The 25,708-nt window shown below is 40.3% G+C and overlaps 1 protein-coding gene across 1 annotated transcript in view; it reads right to left on the bottom strand.

The window, feature by feature from the left end:
• The window catches only part of PCSK2 (proprotein convertase subtilisin/kexin type 2), a 293,015-nt gene that overhangs the window by 173,258 nt on the left and 94,049 nt on the right, over positions 1 to 25,708 (bottom strand). Inside the window, 1 exon segment of the mRNA XM_040430178.1 lies at positions 11,586 to 11,690. Within this exon segment, the coding sequence (XP_040286112.1) occupies positions 11,586 to 11,690 (105 nt within the window).

Here is a 25,708-nt window from a genome sequence, read left to right as displayed (position 1 = left end):
CACGCTCATCAGAGCCGGTGATATCACAGAACACACTGCCGGTCCGAAGCTTCCACCCGGCAGTGTGTTATGATAAACAAAAGAGCCTGTGCCCTGCGCGATCTAGTGCAGGGCAAGGGAGTGCATCGGAGCTACCCTCAGGGGGGCTGCCTGGGTGAAAATAAGGGTATGTCCGGGTTCAGCTCTGAACCCGAAAGACCCCTTTAAGTTGTTGTCTAGCAGTATTAAATTTTTTATACATGGTTCACGGTGGGTTAAAAACGAAAAGCAGTACTAATCTTCACTGCTCCCTTACTGCTGCCATACCAGGACCCTGTTGCTCTCTGCTTCCTAGTCAGCTTTTGACTGGCAGGAAATGCTTTGAAATGTACGCTTAGTCAATCACTGGCAGAGGCTGGTCTCTCTGAGGACAGTGATTGGCGGAGCAGGCTTCTGCAGGCATTTATTGCATCTTAAAGTGTAACTGTAATTCTTTTGTTTTTGTAATGGGTAGGGGCAGTGATACTGACCATTTTTGTAATATGCTTTAATTACTGAAATTGTATGTTTCTATTAGAAAATAGCTCTAAAGTGGCCCATTTTGTGCATTAGCAACACTTTAGCATTAGCGTGTAGTAAACAGAATACAGGGATTGTTGCTAATGCACAAAAAAGGCAATTTTAGAGCTATTTTTCTAATAGAAATGTATGATTTCAGGAATTAAAGTATATTACAAAAATGATCAGTATCACTGCCCCTACACATTACAAAAAAAATAGAATGACAGTTCCACTTTAAGAGGAAACCAGTAACGGTGACTATTAGACTACTTTCACATTAGCGTTTTTTTGCGGCTCCGTCGTGGATCTGTAAAAACGCCCCCGTTACCATAATGCAACTGTATGCATCCGTCATGAATGGATCCGTTTGTATTATGTCTTCTAAAGCCATGACGGATCCGTCATAAACACCATTGAAAGTCAATAGGGGACAGATCCGTTTTCTATTGTGTCAGAGAAAACGGATTCGTCCCTATTGACTTACATTGTGTGCCAGGACGGATCCATCTTGCACGGCACCACATCGCGGACAGAAAAATGCTGCTTGCAGCGTTATTCTGTCCGCGATGGGAGCGCAACCAAACGGAACGGAATGCATTTTGGTGCATTTCGTTCAGTTCAGCTTTGTCCCCAGTGACAATGAATGGGGACAAAACTGAAGCGTTTTCTTCGGCTATTGAGATCCTATGACGGATCTCAACAGCGGAATTGAAAATGCTAATGTGAAAGTAGCCTTAGAGATGAGCGAATTATTTTAAAAAATCAATTTAGCTGCTTTGCCGAATTTAACAAAAAAATTTGTATCGAGACAATTACTTTGTCACTAAGCACATTTCTTTGTAAGTAGTTGGGGCAATGACAGGGAGCGGCGCCATCTTGCTTGAAGATCTGGCGTGAAATCTTGAGTGGCCTGTGATCACGTCATCACGCTGCCCAGCGCGGTTGGTGACGTCTTACGTCACCGCACACGGTATTTTGTGCGAGATCTTCAAGCAAGATACCAGCGGTTGACCCACGAGAGCAAATGGATGAGGTAAGTATGTTATTTATTTATTTCTTTTTTCACCTTATTTCAGGTCAAATCCATTTGATACCACGAAGCACAAGGAAATTTGACTTCGCAGCAAATTGAATTTACCGTGAAAGACTTTGATTCACTTAACACTAGTGACTATAGATTCTTTTCTATTTTTAACCAATTGTATGCCATTTATAAAAAAATGTTATACTGCTAAACAAACCCTTTAAAGTGGACATGTAACCTCTTCTGACATGTCTGTTTCAATAGCGACTTTCCACGTGTAATAACTATTCTGTAGCATCTTATTCTTATGACTCTATAATGCACCATTCCTTTATTATTCCTGCCAGAGGTTATGAATTAATCACTAGCACTTTGCAATAAATGTCCAGATGGGTGTTACCAGTTGGAGGTTCTGTCCCTGCACAGTCTGACACTGACAGCACTGATTGGATAGAGTCAGACTGTGCAGCGACACACCTCCAACTGGTAACACCTCTCTGTACCCTTACTGCAGACTGCTAGCAATTCATTTATAACTTCAAGCAGAAATAATAAAGGAAAGGCACACCATAGAGCCATAAGAATAGATGCTCCAGAATTGTTATTAGAAGTCCTCTTTTAATGTGGAGCCCTCCTTAAAAATTGACAACTCTGTAATGACACTGCATTACTTGGCTTGTGAGGTAGCCCTTTTCATGTTTCATTCATAACCTGTATTCATAATTGTACCAGTTACTGCTGGAGATAGGGTACATGTCTGTTGACAAGCTGTCAACTAACAGGTTAGATAGACCCCCCAGCAATGCAGTATTTTGTTTATGCAGTGGCCAGGTTTGAGGTGACCCCTAACACTATGCTGGGTCTCCCAGTCACTGTTGAGGTGTCACCACGTGTTGCTGCTCTCCAGACAGGATGTTAAGGCATGGTGCACCCCAATTGGAAATGAGTCCAGAGAGTCAGGGTTTGCAGTAAACCAGTATGCTTCTTTACTGGAGGAACATAAAGGTGTTATCCTGGAAAAGATAATGATAACTTATCCTCAGGATAGGTTATCATTATCACATCAGCGTGGATCCAAGTCTCGGAATCCCCACCGATCAGCTGTTTCAGGGATCCACTGTGCTCACCAAAGTTCTGGTGAGTAATGCAGGCTCCTGGCAACTTTTCATGGAAAGCGCTCTGCATCATATAGTGGCAGAGCTTGGTATTGCAGCTCAGCGCCATTGACTTGAATGGGTCTGAGCTGCAACTAGGGCATGTGACCCCTGTACAGGGATGTCAGTGGCCTAGGAAGAGGCTGCGGTGTTCAAAGCCTCTTCTAAAGGCTGATTGGCGGGAGTATCGGGTGTCCCACCCCCGCAGATCTTATACTGATGACATATTTAAATAGAGAATTGCAGCACACGGATTTTCATTTGCAATTCAAGGCATTTTATTTATGTCACATCACACAGAATTTATGATCCAGTAATTTTCTCAGAAGCGCAATTGCTTATGGCTATTAGATTATGTGACCGGACGTTTCGGCCTGTCAAGGCCTTCCTCGGTCGTCTATTATCTTAATGCGGCTTCGCTTGTGTGATCCAGCGGCAGAGCCACAAGTAAAGCTGCATTAAGATAATAGACCACCGAGGAAAGCCTTGACAGGCCGAAAAGTCCGGTCACATAATTTATTACCCATAAGCAATTGCGCTTCTGAGAAAATTACTGGATCATGAATTCTGTGCGATGTGACCTAAATAAAATGCCTTGAATTGCAAATGAAAAGCCATGTGCTGCAATTCTCTATTTAATTATCCTTAGGATAATTAGACCCCATCTAAGAAACTACACCCCTTAAGGTATTCAAAACTGATTTTACAAACTTTATTAACCCTTTAGGTGTTCCTCAACAGTTTATGGCAAATGGAGATGAAATTTCAGAATTAAAATTTTTGGTAACCTTACCTCACAAAAATGTAATATAGAGCAACCAAAAAACATATGTACCCTAAAAATAGTCCCCAAAAAACTGCCACCTTATCCCGTAGTTTCCATAATGGGGTCACTTTTAGAGAGTTTCTACTGTAGGGGTGCATCAGGGGGTCTTGAAATAGGACACGGTGTAAATAAACCGGTCCATAAAAATCAGCCCCCCAAAACCCACAAGGTGCTCCTTTCCCTCTAGACCCTGCCGTGTGGCCGTACAGTAGTGTATGACCACATATGGGGTGTTTCTGTAAACGGCAGAGTCAGGGCAATAAATATACAGTCTTGTTTGACTGTTAACCCTTGATTTGTTAGTGGAAAAAATGGGTTAAAATGGAAAAATTGGCCAAAAAATTAAATTCTCTAATTTTATCCCCATTTGCCAATAACTTTTGTGGAGCACCTAAAGGGTTAACATAATTTGTGAGATCAGTTTTGAATACCTTGAGGGGTGTAGTTTCTTATATGGGGTCACTTTATGGAGTTTCTACTCTAGGGGTGCATCAGGGGGGCTTCAAATGGGACATGTTGTAAAAAAACCAGTCCAGCAAAATCTGCCTTCCAAAAACCATATGGCACCCCTTTCCCTCTACGCCCTACTGTGTGGCCGTACAGTAGTGTACGACCACATATGGGGTGTTTCTGTAAACGGAAGAGTCAGGGCAATAAAGATACAGTCTTGTTTGACTGTTAACCCTTGATTTGTTAGTGGAAAAAATGGGTTAAAATGGAAAAATTGGCAAAAAAATGTAATTCAGAAATTTCATCCCCATTGCCAATAACTCATGTGGAGCACCTAAAGGGTTAACAATGTTTGTAAAATCAGTTTTGAATACCTTGAGGGGTGTAGTTTCTAAAATGGGGTCATTTTTGGGTGGTTTCTTTGCTTCTAAACTTCTAAGCCTTGTAACGTCCCCAAAAAATAAAATAGCATTCCCCAAATGATCCAAACATGAAGTAGACATATGGGGTATGTAAATTAATAACTTTTTTTTGGAGTTATTACTATGTATTGTAGAAGTAGAGAAATTGAAAGTTAGAAATTTGCTAATTTTTCCAACATTTTGGTAAATTTTGTATTTTTTTTATAAATAAAATTTTATTTTTTTTTTTACTCCATTTTACCAGTGTCATGAAGTACAATATGTGACGAAAAAACATTCTCAGAATGGCCTGGCTAAGTAGAAGCGTTTTAAAGTTATCACCACATAAAGTGACACTAGTCAGATTTGCAAAAAATGGCCTGGTCCTTAAGGTAAAATAAGGCTGTCCTGAAGGGGTTAATGGTCCAGATGGAGCCTCCACTCTGCACATCCAGTCACTCTTCCTGCATTCACTTCTCTCTGTTCTTCTCCAGGCCCGTGCTTCTCTGTGATCTGACGTACGCAGTCAGGACAGTGTAGTGCGTGGCCCATAGAAAAAACGTGAGCCGTGAGTACAGCCAGCGATAGCAGCATTACATTAACCAATCCCCATGCCTCCTGTATTCTTTACTTTATAAGACACGCTGACATTTTTCCCACACAAAGTGAGTCTTATAAAGCCAAACATTTGGTAACTTGTGTTCTGAGGGGTGGTGTAAAAGAATACTCTGCAGGTCTACCGATTAAAACTACACTCCGCCTGTCTTAACCCATGCTTTGCCTGATTACAATTCCTGTCCAATTCCTTCTATCCATCCACATTACAGTCTTTGCTAATGTATGCTACTCCTGGGATGGTGACCTGGGGATTTCCTGTAGGAAAGTCCATAACTCCTTGTGGGTAAAGTTTTAAACTGACAATTCCTTAGAGGCTTAGACCCTTCTCCCAGGTTTAGCTCTACATCAATCTGTTAGCAACCCAGGGGTCTACTTCATCTCTACCAAGCCTCATTACAACTTTTAATTAAAATACAATGAAATATAGAACAGCAGTTTCTTTACTCAGAAAGCTCTAAATTGAACAATAGAGTATTACAAGCAACAGAAAAGATAGCTACTCATCATGCGCAGCGAGGAGGACAGCAATGTAAATGCCAATAATACATCTAAGGTTCCAAAATAGCTGACTATGGTTTTAACTTCTTGTTCTTAGATTCACTCTTGGTTTTGGGTTCCAAAATGGTATCAGGAAACCTGACCATGTGGCCGTACTCTAACACTTCAAGGCATGTTCTGACCATAAATGGCTGATAGCTTCAGGTCCCACTTCTGGGACTCTCACCTATAGGGAGAATGGGTTCCAGACCTCTATCAATAGAGATGCAGTGGTAATTTTTTTCCCCTTTTTAACTTTATCTTCTACACATAGATTCTTATAGAAATGTGATATAATCCACCATATGTTTGTCATATATTACAGTGTGTTTCCACTCAGTTCTGCTTTTGTTAAAAATGTATTGGAAATGACAGAATCAGACTTGCATTTCTGGAGAAAAATCACCATTTAGACAGATCTGTACTTCACATAGCGTTTGCTGTATTATTTCAGTGTGTGTCCAGTCACAGCAAATTCAGTCTTAGTGACATGAATGGGCTCTGGCTGCGAGATTGTAATTCATTTTAAATATTCTTTCATCCACATTTAGGAAATAAGTGCAGTGGATTCCTCTGAGCAACTGCAAAGCATTTTATTTTATGATTTTACAATGCCCAGTGTAATATCTCACTAAGAAGATGCGACAGATTTGAGTAAGCAGAGCCTATGCCTCAAGACATGCATCCTAACAACTGCAAATGTGACAAATAGCTGCATAGATTTAGCAGGCATGAAATAAAGAAGGTTTTCCTGAACTGTGTGGAAGCGCTAATACAGTGTATTAGGAAACGAGATCAGCAGAAATTCACAAATGTATGCCTAATATATAAATTGTTCTATAGGACAAAATTCATTGGTAGAGAAAGGCAGAACTCATATTTTCCTTGTTGACCTGCAAATCAGTCAGCAGCCTATAGATCTCTGGGACACCAGACATAAGTTGTCTACGCTCTACAATATATTGTAAATGCAATGCATTTAAACAGGTGTGTACCACCAATGAGGCCAGGGGAGGCTATCGCCTGAGGCAGCACCAGGTATTCTCTGTACAGTATTAGAACTAAGTTTTATGCGAATCGACTTCGGATGTTTCATCCAAAGTCAATTCGCTCATCCCTAGTTATCACCGTAGGCAGAATTACAATGACAAGTAACACCTCTATATATACTGTAGATAACACATAATCCACCATTTCCAATAGGTAATATCACAGCTTATCAGCTCCCTCCTGATCTCTGCACAGGTCACAGAGCACACCTAGAAAACTCTGCCATATAAGTCAATTGGGACCCTTTCTGTCCATTGTGTCTATGGCCCTTGTAGCTACTCTCAAATAACAGGAAGTCTTAAAGGCTATGGCCACCTTCATGGCATTTTTTTGATTATTGCATTTTACTAATTTTGGGCTAAAAATCTTTTTTTTCAATTGGTTTCTATTAAAAAGTTTCAGCAGTTTTTGTGATACATTGGTTAAAAATCAGTCAGACTGTCCCTCCATCAGCTGAGGGCTCATGTCAAGCCTTATCTCTGATCTCTTTACCTTATAAACACTCAGGCCATATTCTTACCAGTTTGATATGAGTTTATCCAAAATGAGTGTTTGTGTGGTCAGGAGATCAGAGAAAACAGCTATATCAGCTAATGGAACTCAGGAGGGACAGTATACAAGTAGACTGATTTTTAACTGCATGTATAACAAAAACTGCTGAAATTGTTTAATAAATTTAAATTGAAAACAAAATAATTTTTAGCACCAAATGAGTAAAATGCCATCATAAAAAATTGCCCTAAAGATGTCCATTGCCTTTATTTTAGATGTAGTGGCCAGTGTAAAAATGACTGCATTATATGATACTATATACACTCACCTAAAGAATTATTAGGAACACCATACTAATACAGTGTTGGACCCCCTTTTGCCTTCAGAACTGCCTTAATTCTACGTGGCATTGATTCAACAAGGTGCTGATAGCATTCTTTAGAAATGTTGGCCCATATTGATAGGATAGCATCTTGCAGTTGATGGAGATTTGAGGGATGCACATCTAGGGCACGAAGCTCCCATTCCACCACATCCCAAAGATGCTCTATTGGGTTGAGATCTGGTGACTGTGGGGGCCATTTTAGTGCAGTGAACTCATTGTCATGTTCAAGAAACCAATTTGAAATGATTCGAGCTTTGTGACATGGTGCATTATCCTTCTGGAAGTAGCCATCAGAGGATGAATACATGTTCTCATTCTGTTTACGCCAAATTCGGACTCTACCATTTGAATGTCTCAACAGAAATCGAGACTCATCAGACCAGGCAACATTTTTCCAGTCTTCAACAGTCCAATTTTGGTGAGCTCATTCAAATTGTATCCTCTTTTTCCAATTTGTAGTGGAGATGAGTGGTGCCCAGTGGGGTCTTCTGCTGTTGTAGCCCATCCGCCTCAAGGTTGTGTGTGTTGTGGCTTCACAAATGCTTTGCTGCATACCTCGGTTGTAACGAGTGGTTATTTCAGTCAACGTTGCTCTTCTATCAGCTTGAATCAGTCGGCCCATTCTTCTCTGACCTCTAGTATCCACAAGGCATTTTTGCCCACAGGACTGCCGCATACTGGATGTTTTTCCCTTTTAACACCATTCTTTGTAAACCCTAGAAATGGTTGTGCGTGAAAATCCCAGTAACTAAGCAGATTGTGAAATACTTAGACCGGCCCGTCTGGCACCAACAACCATGCCACGCTCAAAATTGCTTAAATCACCTTTCTTTCCCATTCTGACATTCAGTTTGGAGTTCAGGAGATTGTCTTCACCAGGACCACCCCCCTAAATGCATTGAAGCAACTGCCATGTGATTGGTTGACTAGATAATTGCATTATTGAGAAATAGAATAGGTGAGTGTAGATAGTAGCATGAAAAAGCAAAAAAAAATCACCAAAAAATATAAAAAGTTTAGCATAAAAATGTGATTTAAGCAATAGATAATTTTCTGAGGACACATTCCCTTTAAATTGGGTTTTCTGCTGGACATATCTATATATTATTATTATTATTTTTTTTTTACATTGAAATTTCAATGCATGATCAATTGGATGTTGAGGATTAGAAAAGCACAGCGGCTTTCTTCCTCCTTTGTACTATATACCAGTGATAAGCGGCAGGGGCAATATTCAAATTTGCAATATTTCGCGAATATTGGGGCAAATATTCATCATACAGTGGATATACCGTAAAAAGTCTACACACCCCTGTTAAAATGTCAGGTTTCTGTGCTGTAAAAAAAATTAGACAAAGATAAATCATTTCAGAACTTTTTCCACCTTTAATGTGACCTATAAACTGTACAACTCAATTGAAAAACAAACTGAAATCTTTTACTTTTAGGTAGAGTGAAGAAAAAATATAAAAATAAAATAATATGGCTGCATAAGTGTGCACACCCTTAAACTAATACTTTGTTGAAGCACCTTTTGATTTTATTACAGCACTCAGTCTTTTGGAGTATGAGTCTATCAGCATGGCACATTTTGACTTGGCAAGATTTGCCTACTCTTCTTTGCAAAAACACTCCAAATCTGTCAGATTGCGAGGGGATCTCCTGTACACAGCCCTCTTCAGATCACCCCACAGATTTTCAATTGGATTCAGGTCTGGGCTCTGGCTGGGCTCTTCTGGTCAAGCCATTCCTTTGTTGATTTGAATGTATGTTCAGCTTTCTAGCAGAAGCCTGAATGTTTTGTGCCAATATTGACTGGTATTTGGAACTGTTCATAATTCCCTCTAGCTTAACTAAGGCCCCAAGTTTCAGCTGAAGAAAAACAGCCCCAAAGCATGATGCTGCCACCACCATGCTTCAATGTGGGTATGGTGTTCTTTTGGTGATGCGCAGTGTTGTTTTTTCACCAAACATATCTTTTGGAATTATGGCCAAAAAGTTCAACTTTGGTTTCATCAGACGATAACACCTTTTCCCACATGCTTTTGGTTTATAGGTCACATTAAAGGTGGAAAAAGTTCTGAAATTATTTATCTTTGTCAAAAAATTTTTACAGCACAGAAACCTGACATTTTAACAGGGGTGTGTAGACTTTTTACATCCACTGTATATTCGCGAATTCGAGAATTTGTGATCTCCAGTCATTATTAAGAAGACTTAAAGGTGGGAAGACAATGTAATAGAGCAGCACGAAATGCCAGCAGAATGCTTGGATGTATAGGGAGAGGTATAAGCAGTAGAAAGAGTGAAGTGCTTATGCCGCTGTACAGAACACTGGTGAGACCTCGCTTGGAGTATTGTGCGCAGTACTGGAGGCCATATCTCCAGAAGGATATAGATACTCTAGAGAGAGTTCAGAGAAGAGCTACTAAACTAGTACATGGATTGCAGGATAAAACTTACCAGGAAAGGTTAAAGGACCTTAATATGTATAGCTTGGAAGAAAGAAGAGACAGAGGGGATATGATAGAAACTTTTAAATACATAAAGGGAATCAACTCGGTAAAGGAGGAGAGCATATTTAAAAGAAGAAAAACTACCACAAGAGGACACAGTTTTAAATTAGAGGGGCAAAGGTTTAAAAGTAATATAAGGAAGTATTACTTTACTGAGAGAGTAGTGGATGCATGTAATAGCCTTCCTGCAGAAGTGGTAGCTGCAAATACAGTGAAGGGGTTTAAGCATGCATGGGATAGGCATAAGGCTATCCTTCATATAAGATAGGGCCAGGGACTATTCATAGGATTCAGATATATTGGGCAGACTAGATGGGCCAAATGGTTCTTATCTGCCGACACATTCTATGTTTCTATGTTTCTATTATTTTCTTGATTGCAAAAATCGGCAATCAGAAAACTTGCACTAAAAATTTGCAATACGAAAACATTACTCCTAAAGTCAAAGATATTGCAGCCTTCTCATTGGCCCACAAGCAAGAAGCAGTGAGGGATCATGGGTACTGCTGAAAAAAAATCTAGAATATTCGCGATTACAAAGATATAGCACTATATTCTAGATATTTGCAAATTCTCAAAGTTCCAATATTCGCGATAAAAATTCACAATTAGAATATTAGGAATCAACACTACTATATACCCATCAAAGTATAAATACTGAATGTCGCTAATTTGGATGCAGCACATGATTCACATTGTTTTGGTAGTCACAGCAAATAATCTAATCATCTAATACCATGCACTATCCACAGGATAGGGGATAAGTATTTGATCGTGGGGGTCAGAATGCTGAAATGGAACCCTCATTAATCACGAGAATAGGGGTCCTTTTCCTCTGAATTAATGTAGCACCAGGTCAAAAATGCACACTACCTCTCCATTCACTCTCTCTGGGACTATTAAGTGCTGTACAATATACAGCCAGCAGTGACATGACCACTGAGGCCCTAGTGACGTAAAAGACTCGGTCTGTGCCAGAATGTTACGGGCAGGGACCAAACAGTAGTAAAGACTACCAAGAATGAAATCAAACACGGGGAATAGCTAAGTGTGCTTCCCTTCACAGATCCAGCAGGGAGGGGTCTCCCTAATTGACTTATGTGAATTAAGGCTCATGCACAGGACCATGGTTTTTCTCCGCATCAAATACACATTTTTGCAGGTCAGTTGTTTACCCATTCACTTCAATGGAGCAGCAAAAGTTGTGGACAGCACACCGTGCACTGTCCACATCTGTTTGTCTGTTCTGTGGCTCCATTTTACGGACAAGGATAGGACTGTTTTATAGAGGGCAGGACGTTCCATTTTAAAACACAGTCCCTTTAAAGTTTCTGGTGAACAAAAAACTTGGCACAAAAAATTGAGTCTGAAAATTTAAAATGTATCAAGCCGAACATTTTAAATATGATTGATAGATAGATAGATAGATAGATAGATAGATATTAAATATATAGATAGATAGATAGATAGATAGATAGATAGATAGATAGAGTTTGATGCTTTTCCATTTTTTCAAGTTTGGCTTCAAGTTGCCGTATTTTCAACAACTAAGTGAAATGATAAAAGAACAAAGCCCAGCTTTGAGAACTCACCTTGGGATGCATATCTAAGTGGTTCTTGCTTTTGAAACTACGCTTTCTTCTGTTTTTTGCAGCTCCATTGTCATAGAAATGATATAATGTTTCAGCAAAGGGGAGCTAAAAGAAAAGTAAAAAAAACATGTTTATAAATATATAAAATATATAAATAGTGATTACACAAAATGCTTATTTTCCATGTATTCAACCAAAAAATTGTGCTCTATGAAGTATACACAATTAGAGAGGTTTCACACATGGTGTTTTTTGGAAAAAAGCCACCCTGGCAGATTTTCATGCAGTCTTTTCAGCTAAAGAAAAAATAGGATTCAAAAAGAAGGGGAAATATAAAGGGAGAATTTATACTTCTCCAACCTGCTGGATCCACTTCTGACTTTGGCTCAAAAACTGTAGTGCCTTTTTAAAGAAAAAAAGTATGTGTGAGACGTTAAAGGTTTATTGAGCAGGTAACCTTTGAAATGTTAATTCATCTCGATTGACATTTACAGGTACATTTCTGGCTTTCGTTTTATTTCCTTGGTTGTAAAAATCTTTGCCAGCCCCATGGGGTGACTGTGTTATAATGAATCACAAAAGCCAAGGGTCACAGCAAAGGACCATGAAAAGATTTGCGGACAACATGGCAAGAAAGCCGATCTTTTGGTTAGGACATACAAACAATTATGTAGGCTCATCAATACACAAAATTATTTCCACCGGGATTTACCATAATGAACCGAAATCTGCATTCAGGGAGGAAAAGAAAAACAAAATCCAATACATACAACTGGTAGTAGACATGCAAAGTATAAACCAATTTATACCCAGGCCATTTTCCTCTGTTATTTTTTATATTAATTGTACTCCTGTCAGTATAACATGACATTTTTTTTGCTGCTAATTACCCCAGCAATTGGGAAAATGCATTCGCCTGGCATACACTACAGAGCGGTTCTGGGTCTGATAAGACCCAGCAGCATCTGCAGCTACCTGGCGATCATGGGATCGCCAGGATTGAAGTGAAGCAGTAACCATGCATTGGCTCCTCATGAACTGTATACACATTGCTCAAATAACGATCTCTGGCTTCGCCATAAGGAGTCCAGCTGTCTCTGTCTCAACAAGCTTGAAAAAGACCACACAGGTCGAAACGTCGCACTTTTGCTGGTGAATAAACCTTTGGAAATTCAAGGCTGGAGAGTGCTGCGGTTTTCTATACAAATGCATCTGTCTCAACAAGGTTATCAATTCATTATTTGAACGCGAGCAGTGGGTTCAAAGCTCTACAACAGAGATAAATGGAGCTCTGAAAAGCTATATTGCAAGATGCTGATAAAAAAAGAGTCCTCAAGACAGAGCTGCCTATGCACATTAAATCGACAAAATGTACAGACGTATTTTAGTAAAGGCACAAAAATAGCTAAGGCTGGGGTAGAACAGGCTAAAATGATTGTTGTGGGCTATGTTCCTTCTAAGTCTTTGCAGTTGCTGAGCAGAACAGTTAGGGTGGGTGATAAATTGTGAAAGGTGGGTAATCTGTTAATAAGGGTGGATTCCCATGTAGCAACCACATGATAAAGCTGCAATGCCATGTGGCCATCATTTAAAGAGGTATTGCCACCTCTGGATAAACCATAAGAGTACGAAAGACGCGGACTCTATCTCAAGAGGGCTTCAAATGCCTACTGCAGTGTATGAAGAGGTAATATATAGATCATTTTGTAGATGTTACTTGCAGCCCCATATTACACCACAGACAACATACAAATAATTATCTGATTCGAGAATGTAGAAAATCCAGCTCAAGAAATGGTGGAAAATTCGTAACTTTATTGCGGCATAAAATCTTCGACAGAAACAGGAATGTTCGGTTACGCGTTTCAGACCACTAACAAATATCGGTCCTTCCTCATGACTTATCGAACTGGTAATGGGATCCCACCATATGAGCAGCTCACACAGCTGACCATGCAATCAATCGATCACATGATCATGAAGAGCTGCACTCATGGTGCAATCACATATGTCCAATCACTTTAATCATACATAGAGAAAATTAAAATCAAATGTGCTGACCAAAAAATCTACAAAATACGTAGTTGGTGCATATATAAAAGACAATGGCAAAGCAAAAAAAGATATAATGAAAATGAGATATCTAAACACAAAGGGGAGAAAAGAAAAAATCCCCCCTAACAATGTAGAATTAAATCATGTCTTTTATTAAGACCTTGAGGCTGTCTTGAACCCAGTTGGAAAATCCAATATGCCTCTCGATTTAAAAGTTTCCTCCTATGATCGCCCCCTCTGGTGGGAAGGAAAACTCTCTCGATTCACTGAACCACCAGATTGGAAGTGTCACCTGCATGCAAAATCGCAAAGTGTGTGCTGACAGCAGATGTCTGAAATATGTTTTCGCACACAAGTTTTTATTTCATTCGTGGTACATCCAACATATTGGAACTGACAAAGTTCGCATGTTATCAAATAAACTGCGAACTTTGTGTTGCAGTTAAGATTAGTGATAAGCGGCAGGTGCCATATTCGATTTCGACTAAATTCGATAGAATATTCGTTTCATATTCGTCAAAATCGAATATTCGTCATTATTCTAGTTATCGTGATTAATATGCGATTTAAATAATCGCGTATTGCGATTTTAACTTAAGGCTAATTTCCTATTGGTTTGATATCTAGAATTAGCGAAGATGACGAATATGACAAATGTATTCGTCATATTCCTCCAAACGAAGATAACGAAGTATTCTCCATCTTCGTTTTAGCTACCTATTCGTCAACTTCGCTAATTCTAGCAATCAAATAGGAAAGTTGACTATAGAGACAGCTGTGTTTAATTCGCTATGCGATTTATATTACTTTGCTTTTTTTTTAAATTGAATAGTTAAATACTTGATTATTATAATGATTCTATTTATAAAAAAAAAAAAGCAAAGTAATATAATCGCATAGCGAATTAAACACAGCTGTCTCTATAGTCAACCTTCCTATTTGATTGCTAGAATTAGCGAAGTTGACGAATAGGTAGCTAAAACGAAGATAGAGAATACTTCGTTATCTTCGTTTGGAGGAATATGACGAATACATTCGTCATATTCGCTAATTCTACCAAGCCAACCATAGTAAACCAGGTCCAAGTTAAAATAGCAATGCGATTAATTCAAGTTATAATAATCAAATTTCGATTTCAACTTAGCACTGCTATATTCCATATTCGTTAATTCTAGCCTAATATGGAATATAGCAGCGCTAAGTTGAAATCGAAATTTGATTATTATAACTTGAATTAATCGCATTGCGATTTCAACTTGGACCTGGTTTACTATGGTTGGCTTGGGTGAATTACTGAATATGACGAATATCACGCAACTGTTCGAATATTCATTTATTTGCACAAGAAGCTAGGAATATCACAGATAGGCTAACTGGTAGGGCTTATTCTCAAAAATCTGTTGCCTCTTCTGTCACTGAAGTTTCAGACATGGATAGAGCTCCTCTTGTGTTTCCAAAAGTTAAATCATTGCCCCAGAAATGTAAACGTGATTTCACTCCCTTCGTAACACAATATAGCCTGGAGTATGGTCGCATATGTAGGATCATTAAGAAGTATATTCCTTTATTGTCATGCGACAGTCAGTGGATGGACATTGTTGGAGGGGGAGTGAAATGTACAGCAAGAAGGGCTCCAACCTTGGGCAATTCCTTAAGTCCCAGCCTGTTCTCTGAAAAGGTTTTGCAGAGACCAATCTGGCTTAATAACAAGGGCAGCTATAAATGTGGTCATGCCAAATGCATTTGTTGCAATCATACCAGAGCCACAAAGAAGTTTAAATCCACTGCCAACAATAAGGAATTTACCATACAGTCCTATCTTAACTGCAACACAAAGTTTGCAGTTTATTTGATAACATGCAAACTTTGTCAGTTGCAATATGTTGGATGTACCATGAATGAAATAAAAACTCGTGTGCGAAAACATATTTCAGACATCCCGCATTATCAAAACCGCAACGTGTCTGCTGTCAGCACACACTTTGCGATTTTGCATGCAGGTGACACTTCCAATCTGTTGGTTCAGGGAATCGAGAGAGTTTTCCTTCCCACCAGAGGGGGTGATCATAGGAGGAAACTTTTAAATCGAGAGGCATATTGGATTTTCCAACTGGGTTTAAGACAACCTCAAGGTCTTAATAAAAGACATGATTTAATTCTACACTATTAGGGGGGATTTTTTCTTTTCTCCCCTTTGTGTTTAGATGTCTCATTTTCATTATATATTTTTTTGCTTTGCCATTGTCTTTTATATATGCACCAACTACGTATTTTGTAGAATTTTTTGGTCAGCACATTTGATTTTAATTTTCTCTATGTATGTTTAAAGTGATTGGACATATGTGATTGCACCATGTGTGCAGCTCTTCATGAACATGTGATCGATTGACTGCATGGCCAGCTGTGTGAGCTGCTCATATGGTGGGATCCCATTACCAGTTCGATAAGTCATGAGGAAGGACCGATATTTGTTAGTGGTCTGAAACGCGTAACCAAACATTCCTGTTTCTGTCGAAGATTTTATGCCACAATAAAGTTACGAATTTTCCACCATTTCTTGAGCTGGATTTTCTACATTCTCGAATTTACTATTGCGCATCCAGGTGCGTCATCCGTGCTCGGATCCGTTTTTCCAGATGACAACCGGTATTGCAATGCATTTGTGAGACGGATCCAGATGCGGATCCGTCTACAAATGGTATCCATTTGCATACAGATTGCCGGAACTGCCTGCCGGAATCCAACGATGCAAGTGTGAAAGTACCCTTACCTGTGCAAAATTGGCAGATCGTCTAAAATTGTTGCATGGGGGTTCAGCGAGGTGTTTTATTACTTAATACTGATGCTTCTATGGGGGCTTGCGTTAGCAGAGTAAATTATCTATGTGTTGTCCCCTTATATAGATCACTGATAACTCTGATTTAATAGTAAGAGCCCACAAATCACTGTCATCAGGCTTCTGTTCAGAGAGCCATGCAGAGAAGATGCAGACATGTGTACAAGGAATCCCTGTGACGTCATCATTGACATCATGGGGTTCCCTAGTAACAAATTTCAGATTCAGAGCTGGTAAAATTGGAAACACAGAGCTAGTACTGCATTCAGGGCATCTATGTGCAGAAGCAAATGTTGCCATCAATTTCATCATATAAATTTACAGGCTTCTGGGAGAGAGACTGGTCTATTAATATTTATTTAGTAAAGAAGCCATGACAAAACAGCTTGGTAAGCAGAGGTCAGGCTGGTCTGTATAGGCGCCATCGTTTGCTCTTACTTGCCTATACTGTTTTCCCTACATACTAGAGATGAGCAAAGTATTAAAAAATTTGATTCGGCAGCTTCGCTGAATGTTACAAAAATTTGCTTCCTGATTAATTACTTTGTCACGAAGCACATTACTTTGTAAGTAGTGGGTGCAATGACAGGGTGCGGCGATTGCACAGCTCCCTGTCATCGAACCCCTCAGATCCAGCGTTCATAGCTGATCGCGGCATCTCACAGTAATAACACGGTATAAAATAAAAAAAATTTAAAAAATTTAAAAAATCATACTTGTCTCATCCCTTTGCTCGCTAGGGGCCAGCCGCCTTCTTGATTGAAGATCTGGCGTGAAATCCTGTGCGGCCCATGATGATGTCATCATGTTGGCCAGCGTGGTGACATCATACGTCACCGCGTATGGGATTTCGTGCAAGATCTTCAATCAAGATGGTGGCCGGCACAAGGTAAGGATTACCTTGGCCTTATAGATATATAGTAAACTGAGGTTTGAGGGGGTTTTTAAGTGTTGTAACATAGTAATATAGTTTGTAAGGCTGAAAAACATATCTTCAACCAGTTCAGCCTGATAGCCTGCAAAGTTGATTACAAGAAAGCCAATTTTCTTTCTTTTATCAGAAAAAAAAAAAATATTTCTCTCTCCAATCAGGCAATCAGAATGCCTCCATAACTCCAGAATTCTACTAACTATAACCTGTAATATAATTACACCCCCCCAAAAAAATCAAGGCCCCTCTTGGACTCACTTAGTGAGTTCACAATCACCACCTCCTCAGGCAGAGAGTTCTATAGCCTCCCTGCTCTTACCATAAAGAATCTTCTTCTGTGTTCATATAGAAACCTTCTTACCTCTAGACGCAGAGGATGTCCCCTCGTCCAAGTCACAGTCCTGGGGATAAATAGATAATAGAAGAGATCTCTGTACTGACCTCTAATATACTGTATTTATTCATGGATATTAGATCTCCTCTCAGTCATCTTTTTTCTAAACTAAATAAACCTAATTTTCTAAATCTTGGTAATCTTTGGGAGTTCAGAAAGTCTGGATTTTGTTGGATAGCGTTTGTGTAAGGTTTCAGTTGGGGATAAAAAGCCTTGGGATTGCTAGGCACATTCCCATTTTAACCAAGCACCGTGTTTCATAAAGACGTCCTTGAGGTAACATTAATATGCTTCCAAAATAAAATAAAAAGTGAAATAGTTGTGTGAGTTATGAGAGTAGTTGCAGAGATGACAGCAGAATGATTCATCCTAGTGCCATGACACTCTCAGGGGAACACTGTCCAGTATTATCGTATGTGAAATTGGGGAATGGCTAGAAAGATGAGAAGTCTCGGTGTGCTAATGGAATTGGAAGTGGAATACAAATAATAGTCTTTCACAGAGGTATAAGATATGCCAGACATCTAGGTCAGGAAGAAATTTTAGCTGCCTTATAGCACAATGCAGATTCTAATTAGAGGTAATGTTAGAATCTCAGAAAAGCTAACATACAAGTATATCAACTCCTCCGATAACTTTTTTCATATTTACATCTATTGAGCTTTTTTTTTTTTTTTTTTGCAGGGTAATCTGTAGTTCATGTGTATGACTTTTTGATTACTTTTTGGGAGGTGAAGCAAATAAAAACTGCAAATCGGCCAATTGTTTTTTTTAAGAATATGGGCATTTTGGTGCTGTAATGATGTTTATTGTTCTTTATTTTTATTTTTTAAATGGGGAGAGGGGGTCATTTTTATTTGCATATATTTTTTAGAAAACTTTTTTTTTACTTTTTTCACTTTTTTTAAAGTCCTCCTAGGGGACTTTAACATGTGATCCTCAGGTCATTTCTTCCATAGACTGCAATTAATTACCATTGCAGTCTATGGGATATTCATTATGCTCTGTAGGAACTTCTCTGTATCTGGCCTCGATCCTTCCAAGGGCCCGAGGCTGCCACAGTGACTGTAACCATCAGTAACCTCCTTTCTTTCTTGTGGGCCAATGAGAAGGCTGCAATGTCTTTGTCTGTGCTTAGCAACATCCCAAGCAACCAATAGGAAAGTTGCCTACCCCTTACTATACAAGACCCTCCCCAGAAGTCCTTGTATGCAGTATTTTGCAGATCTGAGAGAGACAGCAGTGTTATTGCTGTGCTCTGTGCTTTGCTGTGCAATTACATTACATTAGATGGTTGGTTAGTTAGTTAGCTAGTTGGCTTATATATATATATATATATATATATATATATATATATATAATACAGATAGTTAGGTTAGATAGTGATATAGTGTAGCTGATAGGTTCTGCTGTCCATACATACATACATAAAGACATACATAGTGCTGTGATGTCACAAGTTCACAACAATACTTAGTGCACCAATCAGTAATAAGTAGTCAGACCTGTTAAAATGTGAAGTTTCATGTATTGCGCTAAAATATCCGCATCATTAGTGCCGATTTCGCAATCACGAATATATTGGAGCACTCTATCTGCATATAAAGCTATTGTAATGTTCTGCCGGGCCAACCATTTTTTCCAGTCTCAGGAAACTTCTAGCAGCTTGAAAAATGTAGCTATAATGACCCACGCCTGTATTTTTTGGGCATTACGCGAATATTACATTGCTGATTTTTCACGATTAAGAAAATCTCGAATTCACGAATTTATGACGAATATTCTACCAAATATTCGCAAAATATTGCGAATTTGATTATTGCCCCTGCCGCTCATCACTAATTATGCCCTCATATTTATCCCTGGTTATATTACTGTTCTATGCTGCTAATAATATATGACCCTTTGGGTTGGTTTGGCACTCTCCATGTGCTTGCGTCTGTCATTGTCAAATTACTTTTGTGTGTATTTAATTGTATTTTATCAACACTAATGACTTTAATAAAGGTATATATTTTTTATGTCGTGGTGTAGTTTGTTATATACAGAGTGTTTGGGATCTCTTCCCATATAGGTGTCACCAACTCCATATTTGTCAATCTAGTTTGCAGTTTGGGTACTTGACAAGAAGTGAGAAATATAAGAAGCGGTGGAGGCTTGCTATCTGAGGGAGAAGTCTTTTTTCATTGAAAGATGTAGTTCAGCTGGGAACTTACAATTGTTTGCACTGCAGAATGCAGGAACCAGAGGCCTCAACCCCTATTTGTAAGGCCTCTTTCACACTATCGTGTGCGGCCCGTTGCCGTATTGCGGACCGCATTTGCGGATCCGCAATACACGGGTGCCGTTCCGTGGGCATTCCGCATCACGGGTGCGGACCCATTTACTTGAATGGGTCCGCAAATCCGAAGATGCGGAATGGTGCGGAACGGAACCACGGAACGGAACCCTACGGAAGCACTATGGAGTGCTTCCGTGGGGTTTCGTCCCCTACTTCCGCTCCGCAAAAAGATAGAACATGTCCTATCTTTTTGCGGAACGGCTGGATCGCGGACCCATTCAAGTGAATGGGTCCGCGATCCGCTGCCCACGGACTGTGCTCATGCATTGCAATACGGCAACGGGCCGCACACGCCAGTGTGAAAGAGGCCTAATTCAGAGGTATATTTGATGAAGGAGCTATGTGTTATTCCTATGTTTGTAAAATAATATATTAACTCTATTAACTACACTGAGACGCCTCCTACTCATTAGCTGATAAGATCTTAGTCTGATTATTTGCTCCACAACAGCAGCACTTAAGTGCATTGTACTTTCGCGCTAAAATGCCCTGTACTAAGTTGCGCCACCTTCCTCCCTACTCTAAACTTTAACCACCTCAGCCCCCAGTGCTTAAACACCCTGAAAGACCAGGCCACTTTTTACACTTCTGACCTACACTACTTTCACCGTTTATTGCTCGGTCATGCAACTTACCACCCAAATGAATTTTACCTCCTTTTCTTCTCACTAATAGAGCTTTCATTTGGTGGTATTTCATTGCTGCTGACATTTTTACTTTTTTTGTTATTAATCGAAATTTAACGATTTTTTTGCAAAAAAATGACATTTTTCACTTTCAGTTGTAAAATTTTGCAAAAAAAACGACATCCATATAGAAATTTTGCTCTAAATTTATAGTTCTACATGTCTTTGATAAAAAAAAAATGTTTGGGTAAAAGTTATAGCGTTTACAAACTATGGTACAAAAATGTGAATTTCCGCTTTTTGAAGCAGCTCTGACTTTCTGAGCACCTGTCATGTTTCCTGAGGTTCTACAATGCCCAGACAGTACAAACACCCCACAAATGACCCCATTTCTGAAAGTACACACCCTAAGGTATTCGCTGATGGGCATAGTGAGTTCATAGAACTTTTTATTTTTTGTCACAAGTTAGCGGAAAATTATGATTTATTATTTATTTATTTTTTTTCTTACAAAGTCTCATATTCCACTAACTTGTGACAAAAAATAAAAAGTTCTATGAACTCACTATGCCCATCAGCGAATACCTTGGGGTCTCTTCTTTCCAAAAAGGGGTCACTTCTGGGGTAGTTATACTGCCCTGGCATTCTAGGGGCCCAAATGTGTGGTAAGGAGTTTGAAATCAAATTCTGTAAAAAATGACCTGTGAAATCCGAAAGGTGCTCTTTGGAATATGGGCCCCTTTGCCCACCTAGGCTGCAAAAAAGTGTCACACATCTGGTATCTCCGTACTCAGGAGAAGGTGGGGAATGTGTTTTGGGGTGTCATTTTATATATACCCATGCTGGGTGAGAGAAATATCTTGGCAAAAGACAACTTTTCCCATTTTTTTATACAAAGTTGTCATTTGACCAAGATATTTATCTCACCCAGCATGGGTATATGTAAAAAGACACCCCAAAACACATTCCTCAACTTCTCCTGAGTACGGGGATACCAGATGTGTGACACTTTTTTGCAGCATAGGTGGGCAAAGGGGCCCATATTCCAAAGAGCACCTTTCGGATTTCACTCCTCATTTTTTCCTGACTTTGATTTCAAACTCCTTACCACACATTTGGGCCCCTAGAATACCAGGGCAGTATAACTACCCCACAAGTGACCCCATTTTGGAAAGAAGACACCCCAAGGTATTCCGTGAGGGGCATGGCGAGTTCCTAGAATTTTTTTATTTTTTGTCACAAGTTAGTGGAAAATTATGATTTTTTTTTTTTTTCATACAAAGTCTCATATTCCACAAACTTGTGACAAAAAATAAAAACTTCCATGAACTCACTATGCCCATCAGCGAATACCTTTGGGTCTCTTCTTTCCAAAATGGGGTCACTTGTGGGGTAGTTATACTGCCCTGGCATTCTAGGGGCCCAAATGTGTGGTAAGTAGGTAAATGACCTGTGAAATCCGAAAGGTGCTCTTTGGAATGTGGGCCCCTTTGCCCACCTAGGCTGCAAAAAAGTGTCACACATCTGGTATCTCTGTATTCAGGAGAAGTTGAGGAATGTGTTTTGGGGTGTCTTTTTACATATACCCATGCTGGGTGAGATAAATATCTTGGTCAAATGCCAACTTTGTATAAAAAAAATGGGAAAAGTTGTCTTTTGCCAAGATATTTCTCTCACCCAGCATGGGTATATGTAAAATGACACCCCAAAACACATTCCCCAACTTCTCCCGATTACGGAGATACCAGATGTGTGACACTTTTTTGTAGCCTAGGTGGGCAAAGGGGCCCATATTCAAAAGAGCACCTTTCGGATTTCACAGGTCATTTTTTACAGAATTTGATTTCAAACTCCTTACCACACATTTGGGCCCCTAGAATGCCAGGGCAGTATAACTACCCCACAAGTGACCCCATTTTGGAAAGAAGAGACCCCAAGGTATTCGCTGATGGGCATAGTGAGTTCATGGAACTTTTTATTTTTTGTCACAAGTTAGTGGAATATGAGACTTTGTATGAAAAAAAAAATATAAAAAAAAATAAGCATTTTCCACTAACTTGTGACAAAAAATAAAAAATTCTAGGAACTCGCCATGCCCCTCACGGAATACCTTGGCGTGTCTTCTTTCCAAAATGGGGTCACTTGTGGGGTAGTTATACTGCCCTGGCATTTTCCAGGGGCCCTAATGTGTGGTAAGTAGGTAAATGACCTGTGAAATCCTAAAGGTGCTTTTTGGAATATGGGCCCCTTTGCCCACCTAGGCTGCAAAAAAGTGTCACACATGTGGTATCACCGTATTCAGGAGAAGTTGGGGAATGTGTTTTGGGGTGTCATTTTACATATACCCATGCTGGGTGAGAGAAATATCTTGGCAAAAGACAACTTTTCCCATTTTTTTATACAAAGTTGGCATTTGACCAAGATATTTCTCTCACCCAGCATGGGTATATGTAAAATGACACCCCAAAACACATTCCCCAACTTCTCCTGAGTACGGCGATACCAGATGTGTGACACTTTTTTGCAGCCTAGATGCGCAAAGGTGCCCAAATTCCTTTTAGGAGGGCATTTTTAGACATTTGGATACCAGACTTCTTCTCACGCTTTGGGGCCCCTAGAATGCCAGGGCAGTATAAATACCCCACATGTGACCCCATTTTGGAAAGAATACACCCCAAGGTATTCAATGAGGGGCATGGCGAGTTCATAGAAATTTTTTTTTTTTGGCACAAGTTAGCGGAAATTGATATTTTTAATTTTTTTCTCACAAAGTCTCCCGTTCCGCTAACTTGGGACAAAAATTTCAATCTTTCATGGACTCATGGCCCTCACGGAATACCTGGGGGTGTCTTCTTTCCGAAATGGGGTCACATGTGGGGTATTTATACTGCCCTGGCATTCTAGGGGCCCTAAAGCGTGAGAAGAAGTCTGGAATATAAATGTCTAAAAAAATTTACGCATTTGGATTCCGTGAGGGGTATGGTGAGTTCATGTGAGATTTTATTTTTTGACACAAGTTAGTGGAATATGAGACTTTGTAAGAAAAAAAAAAATAAATTCCGCTAACTTGGGCCAAAAAAATATCTGAATGGAGCCTTACAGAGGGGTGATCAATGACAGGGGGGTGATCAATGACAGGGGGGTTGATCAATGACAGGGGGGTTGATCAATGACAGGGGGGTGATCAGGGAGTCTATATGGGGTGATCACCACAGTCATTGATCACGCCCCTGTAAGGCTTCATTCAGACGTCCGGATGCGTTTTGCGGATCCGATCCATCTATCAGTGGATCCGTAAAAATCATGCGGACGTCTGAATGGAGCTTTACAGGGGGGTAATCAATGACAGGGGGGTAATCAATGACAGGGGGTGATCAGGGAGTCTATATGGGGTGATCACCACAGTCATTGATCACGCCCCTGTAAGGCTTCATTCAGACGTCCGGATGCGTTTTGCGGATCTGATCCATCTATCAGTGCATCCGTAAAAATCATGCGGACATCTGAATGGAGCTTTACAGGGGGGTAATCAATGACAGGGGGGTGATCAAGGAGTCTATATGGGGTGATCACCACAGTCATTGATCATGCCCCTGTAAGGCTTCATTCAGACGTCCGGATGCGTTTTGCGGATCGGATCCATCTATCAGTGCATCCGTAAAAATCATGCGGACATCTGAATGGAGCTTTACAGGGGGGTGATCAGGGAGTCTATATGGGGTGATCACCACAGTCATTGATCATGCCCCTGTAAGGCTTCATTCAGACGTCCGGATGCGTTTTGCGGATCGGATCCATCTATCAGTGCATCCGTAAAAATCATGCGGACATCTGAATGGAGCTTTACAGGGGGGTGATCAGGGAGTCTATATGGGGTGATCACCACAGTCATTGATCATGCCCCTGTAAGGCTTCATTCAGACGTCCGGATGCGTTTTGCGGATCGGATCCATCTATCAGTGCATCCGTAAAAATCATGCGGACATCTGAATGGAGCTTTACAGGGGGGTGATCAGGGAGTCTATATGGGGTGATCACCACAGTCATTGATCACGCCCCTGTAAGGCTTCATTCAGACGTCCGGATGCGTTTTGCGGATCCGATCCATCTATCAGTGGATCCGTAAAAATCATGCGGACGTCTGAATGGAGCTTTACAGGGGGTTGATCAATGACAGGGGTGTAATCAATGACAGGGGGGGTGATCAGGGAGTCTATATGGGGTGATAACCACAGTCATTGATCACGCCCCTGTAAGGCTTCATTCAGACGTCCGGATGCGTTTTGCGGATCCGATCCATCTATCAGTGGATCCGTAAAAATCATGCGGACATCTGAATGGAGCTTTACAGGGGGGTAATCAATGACAGGGGGGTGATCAATGACAGGGGGGTGATCAGGGAGTCTATATGGGGTGATCAGGGGTGATCAGGGGCTAATAAGGGGTTAATAAGTGACGGGGGGGGGTGTAGTGTAGTGTAGTGGTGCTTGGTGGGACTTTACTGAGCTACCTGTGTCCTCTGGTGGTCGATCCAAACAAATGGGACCACCAGAGGACCAGGTAGCAGGTATATTAGACGCTGTTATCAAAACAGCGTCTAATATACCTGTTAGGGGTTAAAAAAAACACATCTCCAGCCTGCCATCGAACGATCGCCGCTGGCAGGCTGGAGATCAACTCTCTTACCTTCCGTTCCTGTGAGCGCGCGCGCCTGTGTGCGCGCGTTCACAGGAAATCTCGGCCATCGCGAGATGACGCATATATGCGTGACTCTGCGCAGGGCTGCCACCTCCGGAACGCGATCCTGCGTTAGGCGGTCCGGAGGTGGTTAAAAGACTCCCTCTATTACAAGTTTACATTCCAAACTTACAACTTTGCTCTTCACCTTGCAAAAGTTGAAGTTGAGTATAAATTATTATTAGTGTTTAGCGAGCCCCAAA

Source organism: Bufo bufo, chromosome 4 (assembly GCF_905171765.1).
Source record: "Bufo bufo chromosome 4, aBufBuf1.1, whole genome shotgun sequence".
Taxonomy (NCBI): Eukaryota; Metazoa; Chordata; class Amphibia; order Anura; family Bufonidae; genus Bufo; species Bufo bufo.
Note: the sequence above shows the minus strand (reverse complement) of the source record. Positions and strands in the feature narration are given on the sequence as shown.